Consider the following 16,799-nt stretch of genomic DNA (forward strand, 5'->3'; position numbering starts at 1 on the left):
AAAAGTGATCTTGTGCATAAAAAGATTGAAGACCACTGTTTTAACCTAAAATAACAACATTGTAGTCCAGATTTCTCTCTGATTTATGCCTATGCGCCTAATGTACATCTCCCTTTGCTACTGAGAAGTCCTGTACAAAAAGAACACTGGCTGACAGGCTCAAATGTAACCTCCTCTTTAAGCCCTTTAAAAAATAGTTTAATCATTATAAGGGGAACATCTATCAGCTGTGTTAAACCACAAATAAACAAAGACACATGCCAATATGCAGGTCACAGGGTCACAAGCTCCATTCTTTTGATCCACAGGGGTTTGAAATTTACAACAGCTCTGGTTTCTGAAGAACCTGGAAAACAGGATTCTTGTCAGTTTCAATCCCCTGCTGATTTACAAGAATAGAACTGGCAGGAAGAATTGATGGAGAGTGACAGACATTAGCGTGTATGCGTACAGAAACTTAACATCCTCAGTTTGCTGTTGACTCATTCAGATGAAGAGCTGAGATTGTTACATGTTTGTAGCCTTTGTTTTAGAGAGCTAGTAATGAAAAATCTAAAGAGAGAAATTTAAATATTTTATCCCAATTTTGTATTGCTAAATTGCTAAGGATGTGATGTGCTGATACAGCTGAATAGATGAATATAAAACTGGGCCAAGATTTTCAGACAAGACTAGTGATTTTGGGTGCTGAAGTTGAAACATCTTAATGAGACGTGATTTTTAAAAGAGCAGTTGGCTCAGGATTTTCTGATAATCAGGCCCCCTTCACAGATGTCTGAAATCATGTCTCTTCTGAAACATAGTATTTGAAAACAAACAAACAAAAATAAAGAAAAAATGTCAATGATTATGCTATCACCTATTATTAAATTATTTGAACTCCCCTAAATGCTGTCCACACGCATATGAATTCTCCCAAGATAAGGCTGTAATCAGGTCCCATTATAAGCTCAGTTTTTAGCTCCTTTATAACTTTGTCTAGAAAAATTGGTTTGGCTTGAAGATTTCCAAATGTACTTTGAGGACAAAGAACTGTTTTGTTATCTGCAGTTTCTCCTCCTGTCTCAATTTTTATATAGCATTACAATACTTTTTCAAATGAAATCTACTGATCTTGGTTTGCAGTATACAGATATGCTTATCGACATTATTTAATATATCTGAACCACAGAAAACAAATGTTGAACAATTTGTAATATAGCCAGAAAAGGTTACTTAAAAAATTGCCATGATCAAAACTCACTAGCAAAGGGCATGCCAAAAGGTGTACACCCACTTGCAATCTCGTTTGTACAGAAAAATGTACATTTATATTCTGTATATTCTTTCAGCAACAGAACTTCTAAAATATTTCATGTTTCACTTTAAAACATCCCTAAATTGTGTTCTCTTTTCTGGAAATCACATGCAATTGTTCTGGAAAGAAATCACATTTTCAAAAATATTAAAAGCAGTTTACATATTAGAGACAAATTTTGCTTTTTAAACAAAAGCACTTGAAGGACAGCCTTTTAAATGGTTTTAAATGTAAGAACAATTATAAGTTGATGTCTCTCAAAGAACACTAGATCCTGAAGGCTCCAGGTCAACCTGTGTTTATGCAGGATTCAGAAAAAGAAGATCAAGAGTCATATAGGGAAACAGTAATCAGAAAATAAGGAAAAGATAGAAGCACTGGAGAAAAAGTGAGTGAACCAATTATTCATATATTTAAAACTTACTCTTTTTAAAGATAAATCATGATCACTAGCCCTGTGTGGATACAAAATTTGTATCTGCATCTGATCCACGATCTGCAGAAATGATCCGTGGATAGAAAGCAGATATCCGCAGATTTGCAGGGCTCTAATGATCATCTATTACAAATGTCATGGTTTATTTAACAGAGCTATGAAAAACTATTTTTGTATTTAATTTTCTTGTTTTTTATTCAATACATCATAATTATGGAGCAACAGTAGCTACTCCATGGTTTAGATCAGGCCTGCACAACATGCGGCCCGGGGGCCACATGTGGCCCAGGTGGGCTTACTGTGAGGCCCGCAGGGGGTGAATAGGCAAGCGGCGGGTGAGGGAGGGGGGCTGAGTAGGTGAGCTCGGAGGTTGGAGGGGGGGCTGAGGAGGTGAGTGGGCGGGCAGTGGCGGGGGGTAAGTAGGCGAGCCGAGGGGGATGGGGGGCTGAGGAGGCGAGCGGGCGGGCAGTGGCGGGGGGGCAGGTGAGCCGGCGAGCCGGAGGGGTAGGGGGCTGAGGAGGTGAGCGAGTGGGCAGTGGCGGGGGGTGAATAGGCGAGCCGGGGGAGGGGGGCTGAGGAGGCGAGCAGCAAATCGGTGGCTGACCTGTTCTACCGATCTGGTCTGGCTCCCATCCCCTCTCCCAGAGCCGGCTCCAGGCACCAGCAAAACAAGCAGGTGCTTGGGGCGGCACATTTCTAGGGGCAGCATTCTGGTACCGGCCATCATAGGTGCTGACTCCGGGGCATGGGGAAAAAGTGCCCCCGCCGCCCCAGTTTGCCACCCCAGCTCGCCTCCGCTCTGCCTCCGCCTGCACCCCTGAGCGCGCCGCCGTCGCCCCGCTTCTCCCCCCTCCCTCCCAGGCTTGCTGCGCGTGAAACCGCTGTTTCGCAAAGCAAGGCTGGGAGGGAGGAGAAGCCAAGTGGTGGGGCGCTCGGGGGAGGCAGCGGAGGGGGAGCAGAGGTGAGCTGGAGTGGGGAGTGCTTCCTCTACCCCCGTTACTTCCTGCGCCCCCCCCACCCTAGCTCACCTCCACTCCGCCTGCTCCCCTGAATGCACTGCTACTCCGCTTCTCCGCCCTCCCTCACCTGAGAGGGAGGGGGGAGAAGCGGAGCGGCGGCACGCCCCGGGGGAGCAGGCGGAGCAGAGATGAGCTAGGGCGGGAGGTCGCGGGGGGGCCTGCAGGAAGTAATGGGGAGGGGCAATGCAGCATGCTGGGGGAGGAGGCGGGGCTGGGGATTTGGGGAAGGGGTTCGGAAGGGGTGGAGTTGGGGCGGGGCCGGGGGCACGAAAAAAAAGGGGGGGCGGCCAAAATATTTTTTGCTTGGGGCGGCAAAATCCTAGAGCCAGCCCTGCCCTCTGCAAGGGTTGCAGCTGTCTGGAGGTGCCTGCCTTCCATGCCTTCCTCATTCACACCTCAGTCATTCAACAGGGCAATTGATTACAAAGTGGGGGGAAGATCTTATTCTACTTCTAGCAAAAAGACATTTTTCTTTTACCTTAATTATACTACATTAAGGGCCCGCTATAACAAATTACCGAGGTTCAATTCTGCTGTTTCGGGGGGGCGGCGCTGGGGAAGGAGGGTTTGTTTCCACAGGGCAGGTAGCCCTGGGGTGCGTGTGTTTCAGCAACGCTGGGGGGGGGGTTGTTTCCGTGGGGCGGGCAGGCGGCGCTGGGGGGGGGCGGGGTTTGTGTTTCGGGCGGGCTGGTGGCGCTGGGAGGGGGGCGGTTGGTGGCGCGCGGTTGGTGGCGCTTGGGGGGTTTCGGTCCTCAGCTGTTTTCTTTGGAGTAATATGGCCCTCGCCGCTTTACGAGTTGTGCAGGCCTGGTTTAGATTGATGCTAGTTTCCCATTATAAAACTAGTTTTTAAGCTCCCCACAACTTCTATCTAGGAGACCAGAAGGAACAGGGATTGGGGTAGGGAACTAAGAGGTCAGATGGACCCTGGTCTGAAAATGGGAGTTCTGGAGGAGGAGCACATAAGGGGCATGGAATAGGGGTGGGGGACAAAGGGAAGTAAGACATGGAAAGTGAGTGCTGGGGACCAGAAAAGCCATGAGAGAGTGTAGTGCACTGAGGGTGGCATGAACAAGGTTGCACAGGGGACTAAGACAGAGGATAAGGGTACCAAGAAAAATAAAAGGGTGCATGGAAGAAAAAAAAGGTATGGGAGTGTCTGGAAAGGAGCGTAAAGCACTGGGAGACACATAGGGGGCACAGGACCTGGAGATGGCAGAACATGAGACATTAAAGAGATGTGATAGGGACTAGAGTAGGGCATGGAGAGTTACAAAGAATCAGGAAGAGGCACAGAGATGAATGCAGAGGACCACGATAAATCATTGAGGGGGTGAGTTACAGATAAAAGTGTGAATAAAAGCTTTAAATGCTTACAATTTTTTAGTCTGAAAGGATGAAGTGTTATATAGCTGTGGAAAGGCCAGACATTGTACCATTGGGGTGTTTTTGAAGGTGGACTTAAAAAAAAAAAAAAAAAAGCCAATGTAAAAAAAATCTGGACTCAAATCAAACACTTTCAATCTTAACTCTTTTTTTTTTTTTTTTAATTTTGATTATTTGGACCCCTGCCTGTAAGGTGTTAAAATAATGTTTGCCAGTATAATTCATTAAATGCACAATTTTACATTAGATGTAAAACCTGCTTGAATGAGGATATGTTTTTCTGTCAGTTTTGGCAACCTGGAAGTATTTCTATTTTTGGTACTCAGTTTCTGTTTATAATATATGTTCTGTTAACCCTTTTCTTCTTTATATTTAGGCCAGGTCTACACTATAAACTTATATCAGTATAACTATGTCACTCTGGGGTGTGAACAATCCTCATGCCTGAGCGAAGCAGTTATACCGACCTTAACACCCACCACCCACCCTCCCGTGTAGGCAGTACATAAGTGGGAGAGCTTCTCCTGCCGACATAGCTACTGCCTCTCATGGAGATGGAGTTACTAAGCTGTTGGGAGAGCTCTCTTCTATCATCTTAGAGCGTCTTCATCACATGCACTGCAGCTGCGCCAATGTAAATGTGTAGTGTAGGCCTGCCCTTGCACTACTTATTATGAGTGGGCACTAGTTCTAGTGGTCTCAAATGTGCAAAATGCACACAGTGAACTATATAACCAATGCTAGGCGGCCACATTTTAAATACAGCCTTTGTTACAAAGTCACAAGCTATATGTCATAAGTTCCGCAGTTTAGAGGAAATGCAGCTTTACAATAGCATTTCAATGACTCATGAACATCAGCAACTTACATGTCTGAAAAGTGAAATGGATTGCCTTATTCAAAATTTGATCTTTAACACAGATTATTTTACACATTGATGAAATAGAAAACTGATTATACATGAGCCTTAAATACACTGACAATTTCCTACATCCACTTGTAAAACAGTAAAGTTGTAAGTCACTATTTTGGCAATTTTTCCCTACTGGTAATGCTCACCTTGTAAATATACACAAGTATGTTTTGTTAACCCTTTTCTTGTTTATATTTAGGCCAGGTCTACACTATAAACTTATATCAGTATAACTACCTCACTTCGGGCTGTGAAAAATCCTCACACCTAAGCAAAGCAGTTATACCGATCTTAACACCCACCCATCCTCCCGTGTAGGCAGCACTACATCAATGGGAGAGCTTCTCCTGCAGACATAGCTACTGCGTCTCATGGAGGTGGAGTTATTAAGCTGACAGGAGAGTCTCTTCTATCATCTTAGAGCGTCTTCATCACACATGCTACAGGTGTGCAGCTGTGCCAATGTAAATTTGTAGTGTAGGCCTGCCCTTACACTACTCATTCGTAAGTGATTTTGAAAAACAACAAAAAAATCACAAATCTTTGTCATTTTGTTCTCTGCACTGTACAATATTATGAAGCTAAAGTTTACTACATTGATTGCACAAATATAAAGCTTGACTTTCTTTTTTGAGTGCCAAGTTTGTAATAATGTTCCACCAACATACAATTTGCCTCCTCTTCTTGTAGCAAGATAATCAAAATTAAACTAAACCACTATATCAATGATCCCCAAACTGTGGGGCGTGCCCCGCTATGGGGGCACAGAGGATCATTTGGGGCAGTGCACAGTGGGGCCCAGGCCAGTCCCCACAGGGGGTGGGGAGGGAGCATGACCAAGCCCCGTCTACCCCCAGCTCTGCTCCGGCCTCATCCGCAGCTACAGCCCAAACACAGCCCAGCCCTGCCCCAGGTCGCAGCTCCCAGCTGCAGCCACAGCCACAGCTCCGGCCCTTGACCGTGGCCTGCTTCCTGAATGCAGCCGCAGCCGCATCTCCCGTGGGGCGTGGACAGATTACATTAGGGGGGGGGGGGGCATGACATAAAAATGTGGGGCCCACTGCACTATATGCAATTAAATCTTGAAGGTATCTCTACACTGCATACTAAAAATGGATTTGTTGGACCTGGACTTGTGGACTTGGTGTTCCCTGAGCTTCCACACTGTATCGTACAACTTGGTTTACAATTCCTGGAACCAGCTTTTACGGGACCATACTGCACTATGCAGACCTTCTGACTCGGGTCCACAGCTAGACCTGCATCTATACTGCAAAATAATAGGGCTTGGACCAGTCTCACAGCAGGACTTGTGTTCTGACCTACCTCCCACCCAAAAGGATCCTAGGTCCTGAGTGCTTGCTGACTTGAATCTGACTGATGTGTGTGTGGATGGAAGGGGGGCATGGGTTGGGTTCAAATCAGAGTCAGAGCCGAGGCTAAGGCCATGTCTACACTAGAGAGTTTACAGAGGCACAGCTGTACTGATGCAGCTGCACTGCTATAAGATCTCCCATGTAGCCGCTCTATGCTGATGGGAGAGAGCTCTCCTGTTGACATAATTAAACCACTCTCAATGAGTGACAGTAGCTATGTTGGCAGGAGAGCATCTCCTGTCCACATAGCTCTGCCTATACCAGCCCTTCTGTCAGTGTACTTCTCACTCAGGGGGTGTGTTTTTTTCACATACACACACACCCCAGTGACATAAGTTATATGGACAAAAGTGCTAGTGTAGACATAGCTCTAGTGTGCAGTGCAGACATGCCCTGACATGCCAGAAGAGCAGACTGTCAGAGTCACACATAGGTGCAGAAAGGATTTATTTCAAAACCGCAGTTCAGAGGTTAACACATTTCCTTTGAGTAGGGCAGGGGATAGTGTTGTGAATGGCCTCCCCCCACCCCCCCACCCCGTCTCTCTCTCTCTCCGTTTGGAACGGAGGGGGTAACTTAGCAGAGGGTGATTTGGCTGCTGCTGGTTTCCCTCTTTCTGTCCCAGCTCCTCAGTGCCCCGCGTGAGTCCCTTTTGCCCCTTCTGTACCGACCCTACGAAAAGTGGGCAGAGCCCAGCGTGCCCGGGTCGGGAGGACGCCGCGGCTAGGCGCGGCATGTTTTACCTGTGGATGGAAAGAAGCATCACTTCCAAGCTCCCCCTGCTCTGTTTGTCAATTCAGAGCGGACGGCACCTAACTTCCCTGCTGCTCCCCCCCTTCCTGTGTTCTCATTGCCTCCCTCCCCCGCCTCCATATTGGTTAAGGGAAACGTTTGTAACTGGAGGAAACACAGAGCCTGTTCCCCGAAGGACCACGCCTGGGGGGAGGGGAGGGAGGCCAGCCTCAACTGACAGCCGAACTGAAGCCGCAGCTACATACCTGGGTGGGCGCTGGCTAGAGGACTGGGGGAGGGAGAAAGGGAGGCCGTAATTAGAAGACACACAACCGAACCAAAATGGCTGTCCTTAGCTTTTAAATAAAAAGCGGAGGTCTTCCCCCGCCCTAGACTACAACTCCCAGGATGCAGTGCTCCATGAGGTCATTCCCATGATGCATCGCGCCATCAGACTCCGTGCCCCTCCCTCCAGACTACAATTCCCAGCAAGCAAGGCGCCCCTCCACAGTGGTGCTGGGGGGAGTTGGTAAATAGTGGCAGAGAGCAATCTCCTGCCTAGAGTAAGATGGCGGCAGCAGCTGCGGTGGCGCTCTGAGCGGAGATAGTCACTCGTTCCTTGCACTGTGGCTCTCACCGTGGGTCGGGGTCGCGGCGCTGCAGTGAGGGCAGAGGCGGAGAGTCGAGTCACGGAGCCGCGGCCCCGGCAGCTGCAGAGAGGGCAGGCGCGGCTGGCGCCCCCTCGGGAGTCGAGAGGTGTCGCCCAGGTAGAGCCCCCCTGGCCGTCGCTCCCGTTCCCAAGGCAGGAAGAGGCTGCTGTGGGCGGGGGCCGCTCGCTGTTTCCCTGCTCGGTGGTGGCTGCGGGCGGCGTCTCCATGTCGGACAACCAGAGCTGGAATTCCTCCGGCTCCGAGGAGGATCCCGAGACCGAGTCCGGGCCGCCTGTTGAGCTCTGTGGGGTTCTCAGCAAGGTGAGCAGCCCCTTCCGCCGTGCCACCCGGGGGACTCGGAGCCCCCCCCCTTCCCGGGCGGGTGGGCACCGCGCGCACCCCTGCTCTGCCCGGCAGAATCGGGCTAGGATCCCCTGTCTCGCCGGGGTTACCCCTCTGAGGGGCAGCCCCGCACCCCTTTCCCCCGCGGAGACAGGGTTCTGGCTTGGCTGGGGCAGCGGCCGCCTGACCTGGGGGATACTGGCAGTGAGTCACTCGCAGCAAAACATCCACCCCCAGCCCGCGGGAGGAGCTGTAACGGCCCGCACACACCGCGAGGCCGTCCCCTCCAGCCCGCCCTGCTGCGAGGGGAACCCCCGCAGTACTCCCAGCTCTCCCCCTTCTCTCGGGGAGAAGCTAAGCGCCGCTTTTAGGGCTCTCCTTCCTGTAAACCAGGCGGGGCGGGGAGCCCTTCCTCGCGGAGAGGCTGTGGAGACTGTCTTAAAATCCATCCTCCAAACAGATGGGGGAGTCTCACCTCCTTCCCTTCCTAAATGAAGAGGCATCCTCGTCATGAATGAGCGTCCCCTTGTCCCTTCTTTCTCGATCCCCACCCTTTGATTCACCCTCCCCAAATGTAAATTTTGGGACAGCAGGGTCTGTAACTAGAATAATTCTCCTGCTGAATGTGAGTGCTGGCAGCGAGGGCATCTCCATTCATCAGGTTTTTGACTGGAGCCTGGCAATCCTCTCCTAGGTAGTGTGCGTTGCGGGCTAGGTTGTAATGATACCTGTAGTGACTGGTGTGGGACTCCACGCTGAGCCTGTATGGGGAAGAGGGAGAGTTCTTGGGGTTGCAAAGGAAAAGCTTCTTGTTTGTTTGTTTTTCTTGCCAAGACTTTTTTGCAGGAAGTAGCAGCATGTGATGTGTACATACAAATCACTTCTAATCAATAGGGATACGTCAAAGAGGAGTGGCATGGCCTTTAATCCCAGCATCAAAACAGTGCAATAAAAAACCCTGGTAGTAGGAGATCCGGGTGGAGAAGAAGGGAAAATTGCACGGATGCTTGCTTTTTTAAAAACAAAAAAATTATGTTGCTTATGTTTATGATGGGGAGGGGGAGGAAAGAGGATTAAACCTATTCCTTCCTTTTTATTACTGTAAATTTAATAAAACAGTTTATGACATGTGTGAGATGAGGTTAGGGAATTCAGTTTTAAGGAGTATTTTAAAGACTAAATATTCTGAGTGAACAATTTCAGTAGCAGAAAGTAACTTGTCAATACATACCCAAATGTCCAGAGAATTAAAATGTTGTTTTTGCATCTCTTTGTCACCCTACACTGTAAGGAGGGGTTTAAGCCAGAACTGAATGCATGATTCAGAATCCCATGACCTGTGAACATCCCCTGTATACTTAAAAACCTATGGTACTGTGTTTTTTGAGGGAGTAGGACTCTGTTTATGAACTCTTTCCAATTAAAAAAATGTTTCTGAGCTCACAGAAGGGAGCAGTGTTGAGGAGAGGAGACTGGCCTTGGCACACTGATCTGTGTGGGATCTCATGTCTGATGCTGGGGAGGGGACAGGAGGTACATTACAGTGGGTTTTTTACATGATTTGGTTCGGAAATGTGGCTTATTGCCCGAGATTTCTGCAATGTTACCTCCTTATTAGGCGATCCAGATCATAAAGTAAAAATCTGGTATTTGTTTGTAGTATGCCATCCATTTTAATATTGGCAAAAGAAATGGAGTCTAAAAATTGCATTCTAGGTCTTAATGATGGGTTATCATGTATGCTAAATCCCAAGGTGTTTCCCAAACATCTATGTATTATTATACATGCACTATGTGCATTTTTTAGAGTTTTGTTTGTAGTGTTTATGCTCATATTATAGCTATTGCCTTTGCTGTTAACCTTCAAGTAAAAACACTTAATGAGAAATAATCTGAATTGTGAAATATGATAAAACCTGTTGCAGTGAACCTGCTGGAAGGTATTATATGAGTGACTGGCTAACTTTAATTTCTTTGCTAGTTAATTAATGTCTTCTGTAATACCTGAGAGGCAAATGAGTTTAACTGAAATTATTGCATAATAACCTGTTTAGTTGGCAAATAGAAATTAAATATTAAAAAAGCCTTTTTAAAACAAAACAAGACTCCAAACTAGTAATAAAAGGGTTTTTTTCCTTGAATTCCCTGCAGTGTCTTAGGTGCTCAGGATTTCATCATTTTTGCAGGAGGGAAAAGCCGGAGTTTATGGCTTGTCTATAGAGGAAGTTCATGAGGAAGTTAGTGCAAATAGTTAGAGCCTTGGCTACACTTGTGAGTTACAACGCAATAAAGGAGCCCCGGGGCGCCCTAGCTCACTCCCTGTCCACACTGGCAAGGCACGTAGAGCACTCTGACTCCGCAGCTACAACGCTGCTGGTACTCCACCTCGGCGAGTGGAATAACATTTGCTGTTCCCCTGCTGGAGAGCCGCGGCACCGGTGTGAACGAGGTGTTGCGGTTACTGCGCTGTGATCAGCCTCCGGAAATGTCCCATAATCCCCTTAAGTCAAGTGGGCCATTCTTGTCATTGTTGTGAAATCGGCTGCAGGAATGCAGAAATGCCCTTTCAGAGCTCGAGTTACGAGAAGCCAGCTGCTTAGCAGCTCCAAGAAAAAGCAAACATTTACTGTTTGCTTTGAGTGAGAGAGAGAGGGGTTGGCGGGGAAGGGACGGGGGTTTTGAACTTACAAGACAGCATGCTGACCACACTCTCAGATCCCCAAAAACCCACTCTCTCCCCCCACATACACACAACACACTCCATGTCACACTCCACCCCACCCCATTTGAAAAGCAGGTTGCAGTCACTTGCATACTGGGATAGCTGCCCATAATGCACCGCTCCCAAGGCTGCTGCAAGTGCTGCAAATGTGGCCATGCCAGTGCGCTTGAAGCTCTCAATGTGGACATACTGCAGCGCTTTCCCTACTGCGCTCTACGAAGGCGGGTTTAACTCAGCGCTCTACATCTGCAAGTGTAGCCATGCACTAGGATGTTAATTTAAAGTGCAGTAGCTATTCTGCACTAACTCCCTTGTGGTCACTCTTTACTAAGGCTAGGTCTACACTACCCGCCTGAATCGGCGGGTAGAAATCGATCTCTCGGGGATCGAATTATCGCGTCTCATTGGGACACGACAATCGATCCCCAAATCGACGCGCTTACTCCACCAGCAGAGGTAGGAGTAAGCGCCGTCGACGGGGAGCCGCGGAGGTCGATTTTGCCGCCGTCCTCACAGCGGGGTAAGTCGGCTCCGATACGTCGAATTCAGCTACGCTATTCGCATAGCTGAATTTGCGTATCTTAAATCAACCCCCCCCCCCCCCGTAGCGAAGACCTGCCCTAAGAGTGCTTGAACCTAAGCAGCACAAAAGCACTTTTAGTGTGGAAGAAGTGTCCACACTAGCTGCTAGTGCAGAATAGCTATTTTTGGGTCTTTTCTCAGTCTGGATAAGCCCTCATTATTCCATAAGTAAGGGGAAAAGAAGCTAAATTTTAAGGTTTTTTATTTTTAAATGTATTTTGAACGCCTAAGTTTCCCCATGCATTGTCCTACTGATTAGAAATTTTAACCATTTGAAAAGCACTTTTTACAATGTGTGTATTGTTCATCACTTAAAGGTGGATACAAACTAGGAAAGATTTTAAGATATATCAGACTTTTTAGTTTGTGTCACATGTAAATAAATTCACTTGTTTAAACAGTTAGAATTTTCTTTACCAGAGATGTGTTCTTCTGTCCAGTACTATGTTGAAGACATTAATGGTGAATTTGGGACATTTTTCTGTAGTATCAAACCAATGTCATAAGCACATGATTCTGATTAATAAAAGCTGTTCAAAGGTACCATCTAACTTGTGTTAGTGGAGGAAAGACTTTCTTCCCTTTTCCCATTCTCCTGCCTTTGTTATAATGACAGAAACATAAAATATTTTTCATTATTTCCTCATCTTGTTTCAGTGAGAATTTTCATTTTAGAACCACTGTCATGATCTAGTAAACATTTAAGAACAATTTTACCAAAGTTTACGAACAACGTTTTTGTACTCATTTTCCCATATTTGCTCGTTAAGTATTATATCCTCTTCTAACTGGTTGTTGCTTTTGAGCCGAATAATTTAGCGAGAACTTGTTTGCCAAAGTGTGTGCCCAATGCTGTATGTAACAGACATGGGTCTTACAGATTGTTACCGTGTAAGACTTACCCAGATAGTACAGTCCAGACATGATGATAGACATCAGACATACAAGATACATTGAGGATCAAATCTTCATTCAGTGAATTTGTTAGTTTGTTCATACTTCCAAACAAAAAAAAGTATGATGGATTGTCATTAATATATTAAATGCAGAATTCCATTGTCATATAAATATGTGAATGCAATGTCGTAAACAATTGTGGCATCATTGGACAAATCTGGTTAAGAGTAGGCTATATGAGTATCTTGGTAATCTGCAGCTAATGAATCAGGGGGTATAGGGTTAGTACCCAAAAGTGACTTTGAGACTTTGGCAAATGTTAAGTTACTAGTGTGAAAATGGTGATTTTTAATCTACAGAACTGTATTTATATTGCTGTGAAGGGGGAATAAATGAATAAATATATAAATGAATCTTTATATGATCTAGAGAATGAGACTCTTTTTTTAAAACACTCTCTTTATCTTACGGAAACAGTTCTTATGAAAGCTCATCTTCTGTTCTACTTACTTGGAAGGTTTAGCAACATTAAAACCAAAAGATTAACTTCTAAGCCTAAAAAAGATAAAACCTAACTGTTTTACCAATTAATGTTTCTCATTTTTCACTAAACTTTTCTGCATCAGTGCACTTAATTGTAATGAACATTTTGTTTTAGTTGGATGAGATACGGCTTCTACAGACAAGACATAATGTTAGTCTTATTGTTAATGAAGCAAAAATGTCTTAAGGTACTGTGCAACACAAACGATTGATGAAAATGAGAGTTCTGATCAAGGGGATAGCAAATCTGTAATTTGGGGAGAACTTTGAAAAACTTTTTCTAGTTTTTAAATGATCACAAAATTTAATAAGGAAACAAGGGTCTTCTCATCAGTATTTTTACTATTTTCAGACCTTGCTCAGCTTTTTGAGATTTATTTCTTTGTTCTCTACAGTGGACCAACTACATTCATGGGTGGCAGGACCGATGGGTAGTTTTGAAAAACAACACTCTAAGTTACTACAAATCTGAAGATGAAACTGAGTATGGCTGCAGGGGCTCGATTTGTCTGAGCAAGGCTGTTATTACGGTAAGCACTATCTCAAAGTTCATGTCTTTCATGTTTCACTAGAGCTTTATAGATAGATTACATTTATGGACAAAATGCTTGGTGTAAATGGCTAAGGAAAATGAGTTTTGTGATGGTATGCCATCTTTTGTCAGTGGTTTAAAAGCAATATGTTTGCAACCAAACAGGGAACATATGTAAGATAATAAAGAATAAATATGCAATCTAGGATGGAGATCATGATTGACTTCTTCACTCCTCTGACACAACAGAATGTTCTGCAATAAAAGCAAAGGTCATCTGTGCAGAAGACAGTTTCCTTGGGAATTGACTCAAGCTTGTGGAATGAACTCCCATGGGAAGTAAGGCCCATCACAAACCTAATTACTTTCTGCTCCAGGTGCAACATGTTTCTGTGACCTTGCCTTCTCTAACATAAACACAGGGCGTGTGTGTGTGTGTGTGTGTGCGCGCACGCGTGCTCATGTCGATTCATGTAAATGTAGAAATATTAAATTAGAAAATACAAAACATTTCACTGTGCACACTTCTCCCCTGTCGAGAAGATGAGAAAACATAGGATGAATGTTAGTCATGTTGCTTAATTGCACTCTTGGAAGGAACTCCGATACTACAGTGATGGGTTATTAGAATCTAATAGAATTCAAAAAAGTGAAGCAGCTCCAGCAAGCATGGAAACCTTGTGGGTTGTTTTTTAGCTTTAGGAATATTATTGTATGGTTTCATGTGGTTTAATACTATAGAGAGAGCTACAAAATGTGCAGCAACTTTGCAATGATGATGTTAGATGGGTTCAGTTAAATATTTGTCATCCTTTGAGTGAGTTATGTGATATGGGAAACACCAGATAGTGTTTTGTAGTATATAATTGGACAAAAGCAGCAATGTTTAATCTTTCTGCAAGCCCAAGAAACAGAATATGTTTGGTTTTTGTAGTTGTAAAGTGGGGGTGAGGTGAGAATTTTACTACCTATAAATATTCCTGTCACAAAAGCTGCAGTTTGAATGTATTTGATTGGATTAACTATAGAAAGTACTAATTTTGAAAGGTAGATTGAGAAAGTAAGACTTTTCCATTTGGATGTTTGGCAGTTACGAACATCTATAATCTAAAATGCAAGTGGCCAAGCAGTGGGCTGGTAGATTCTCATTTTGGATACTGGGTAATATTTTAAGAGTTCCCGCTCATGTGGATTGAGCATCGATGACATGGATCTTGAGCAAAATATGACTCTCTGATTACAATTTAGTATGGCTAATTTTTGTTTCATCAATATAAAATACTTTGATTACATTATTCACATTATGTTTAGGCTTTTTAGAACTGGATGAGCACAATAATGTTTGGATTCTTAAGGGATTCTTGTTATATAAAAAGTAGAATGAGGTTGCACGTGGGTGACAATAACTTACATTTATAATTGTTTCAATCACGAGTTTCTTAAGACAATAAGGGTCGAAAATGCAACTGAATGTCAATCAAATTAAGAAATCTAAAATGTGCATCAGCTATAAATAGCTACCTGCAAGGAAATCTTCGTTGGCCCTCATATTTCCTTTTAATGGCAACAAAAGAGCTAGTTTGCTTATGTATTTAGACTCAAACTCTATAGAAAAAATTAGTAACTGATAAGATAAATTATTAGATGAAGAAGGGCAGGAGAATTTTTGCATCAGCAAAAATTGTTCTCTGCTGTGTCTGGTCTATGATTGCATCAGTGGAAAGTGGAAGTCTTGACTTCTCACTATCAATGAGTGTTTGGCGATGATACTGAATTGACGCAGTCAGAATCTTTATTAGGCATATCTAGTTGTACAGACTTCTATTAGGCTTTAAATTTAGCCTATCTTTAGTGTGTCATGATCTTGACAGATCTCATAAGTCAGGCATAGTTAATAGTTGTGTACAAGTTCTTAATGGCAAACAACAATGCAGGAAGTGGAGTGTGTGGCAATTATTCCTTGGAATTGATATTGAAAGAACTGCCTCAGCATAATGCTAGATGGCACTATACTAATAGGTGATATCTTTGGTATGAGACGTAAAATATTTGTTATTAAAGGACAACTTCCATGATGCTTTTTTGAAAGAAAAGGTGCAAATTCACATTTAGGTAGTCATGCCTATTCAAAACTTGCCTGCAGTTTCAACTGGAGACTTTTTTTTTTTTTTACTCCTTTCTTTCTTACAAAGGATTTAGTGTTTCTGGTTCAGAATGACTGCATTTCATTGATCAGTAAGCTTTTAAGAGCAGAAGGTAACAATCCAGAATTATGGCAGTACTTCCATTGTAGCTTTCAGTATTGGGACAATAATAATGTTGTGCATGCTGGTTACAGAGCCACAATACCAGCCATGAGACCTGATAACATGGTTGTAAAGGAGTCACTTCTTCCCCCAAACCCCCTCTTCTTATCTCTTCTAGATGCTAACAATGCTAGTATATAGAATAGACCTTACTAGTGCTTTTGCTGGTATTAGTTCTCTTTGTAGTGGGGAAACAGCCCTCCTCAAACCAGCATTGCTTGCTGACGGTGGAGACTTCCTGAGCTGTCCTTTCTAGCTGCTGACCCCCCTCTCTCTGTGAGGTCTAATTAAAAAAATAAAAACAGAACTGTAGGTTAACAATTGGATCTCGTGCCTCATTATTTCTTCAAACATTGACCAGGTGACTGCTGTTCTGTTCTACAGTTGGCCTCTGTTTTTGTGCTTCGTACCATCACTGCTGATGTGCAAAAGAAGGACAAATTGCTGTTAGATTTCCACAGTACCAGCTCTCAATGGTCATATGGCTCAGCAGAATGTGTACAGTATTCCTATAGTCCTAGCTCTAATAGCAAGGATTGCATTACTACTAAAATTGCAGTTATTTTCATATAATATAGCTTGTAAAATACTTTGAAAACCTTCAGAATTAAAATATGCCCATTTTATAACATTTTATGAGGGGTGTGCATGGTCAGAAGAGCCCTTCAGCATGGAGCTGAATAGATGATTTGACTAAACGTTTGGAAAAATGTCATGTTTGAGAAATCTTCAGTGAATCTTAAACTCTAATAGCCATATACTACTAAACTTTATTACAAGAAGTAACTGATACATGCAAGACCTGACCCCCGTATCATTGCTCCAAATAATCTATAACTTCACTGCAAATGGGCTTCTTTATTAATCACGCTGTTTTAATTAGCAGTGATCCCTATATTTTATTGTAGCAAAACTTTTTATTTTCCATTTGGAAGACCAAACAAGACTTGTAAATTTTCATGCCGTTCTATATATTTTTCTCAATTTTTGCTTATATTTACACTGAGATTATTGTGACCAAACCAATAAGAAAATTGTGAAATGGACCCTGAAGTTAATGAATAAG

At 44.1% G+C, this 16,799-nt stretch overlaps 2 protein-coding genes across 13 annotated transcripts in view; one reads left to right on the top strand and one right to left on the bottom strand.

Annotated features, from left to right (window-relative positions):
* The window catches only part of POLK (DNA polymerase kappa), a 106,788-nt gene extending 99,228 nt beyond the window's left edge, over positions 1-7,560 (bottom strand). For 6 of the 9 annotated variants that reach the window (XM_065550094.1, XM_065550092.1, XM_065550090.1 and 3 more), the window contains exon 1: positions 7,171-7,298. The gene's annotated coding sequence lies outside the window, so the exon portion shown is untranslated. Of the gene's footprint in view, positions 1-7,170; positions 7,299-7,425 lie in introns of those variants that run through there. The other 3 variants (XM_005288276.4, XM_042855953.2, XM_065550097.1) reach the window with 2 other exon arrangements.
* A 436-nt stretch (positions 7,561-7,996) lies between these two features.
* CERT1 (ceramide transporter 1) overlaps positions 7,997-16,799 on the top strand; it is a 155,768-nt gene continuing 146,965 nt past the window's right edge. For all 4 annotated transcript variants that reach the window (XM_005288273.5, XM_005288274.5, XM_024104551.3 and 1 more), the window contains exons 1-2: positions 7,997-8,130; positions 13,291-13,425. In XM_005288273.5, the coding sequence (XP_005288330.1) occupies positions 8,035-8,130; positions 13,291-13,425 (231 nt within the window). In that variant the 5' untranslated portion in view covers positions 7,997-8,034. The remainder of the gene's footprint in view (positions 8,131-13,290; positions 13,426-16,799) is intronic.

The sequence above is a fragment of the Chrysemys picta genome, chromosome 6 (assembly GCF_011386835.1).
Source record: "Chrysemys picta bellii isolate R12L10 chromosome 6, ASM1138683v2, whole genome shotgun sequence".
Classification (NCBI taxonomy): domain Eukaryota; kingdom Metazoa; phylum Chordata; order Testudines; family Emydidae; genus Chrysemys; species Chrysemys picta.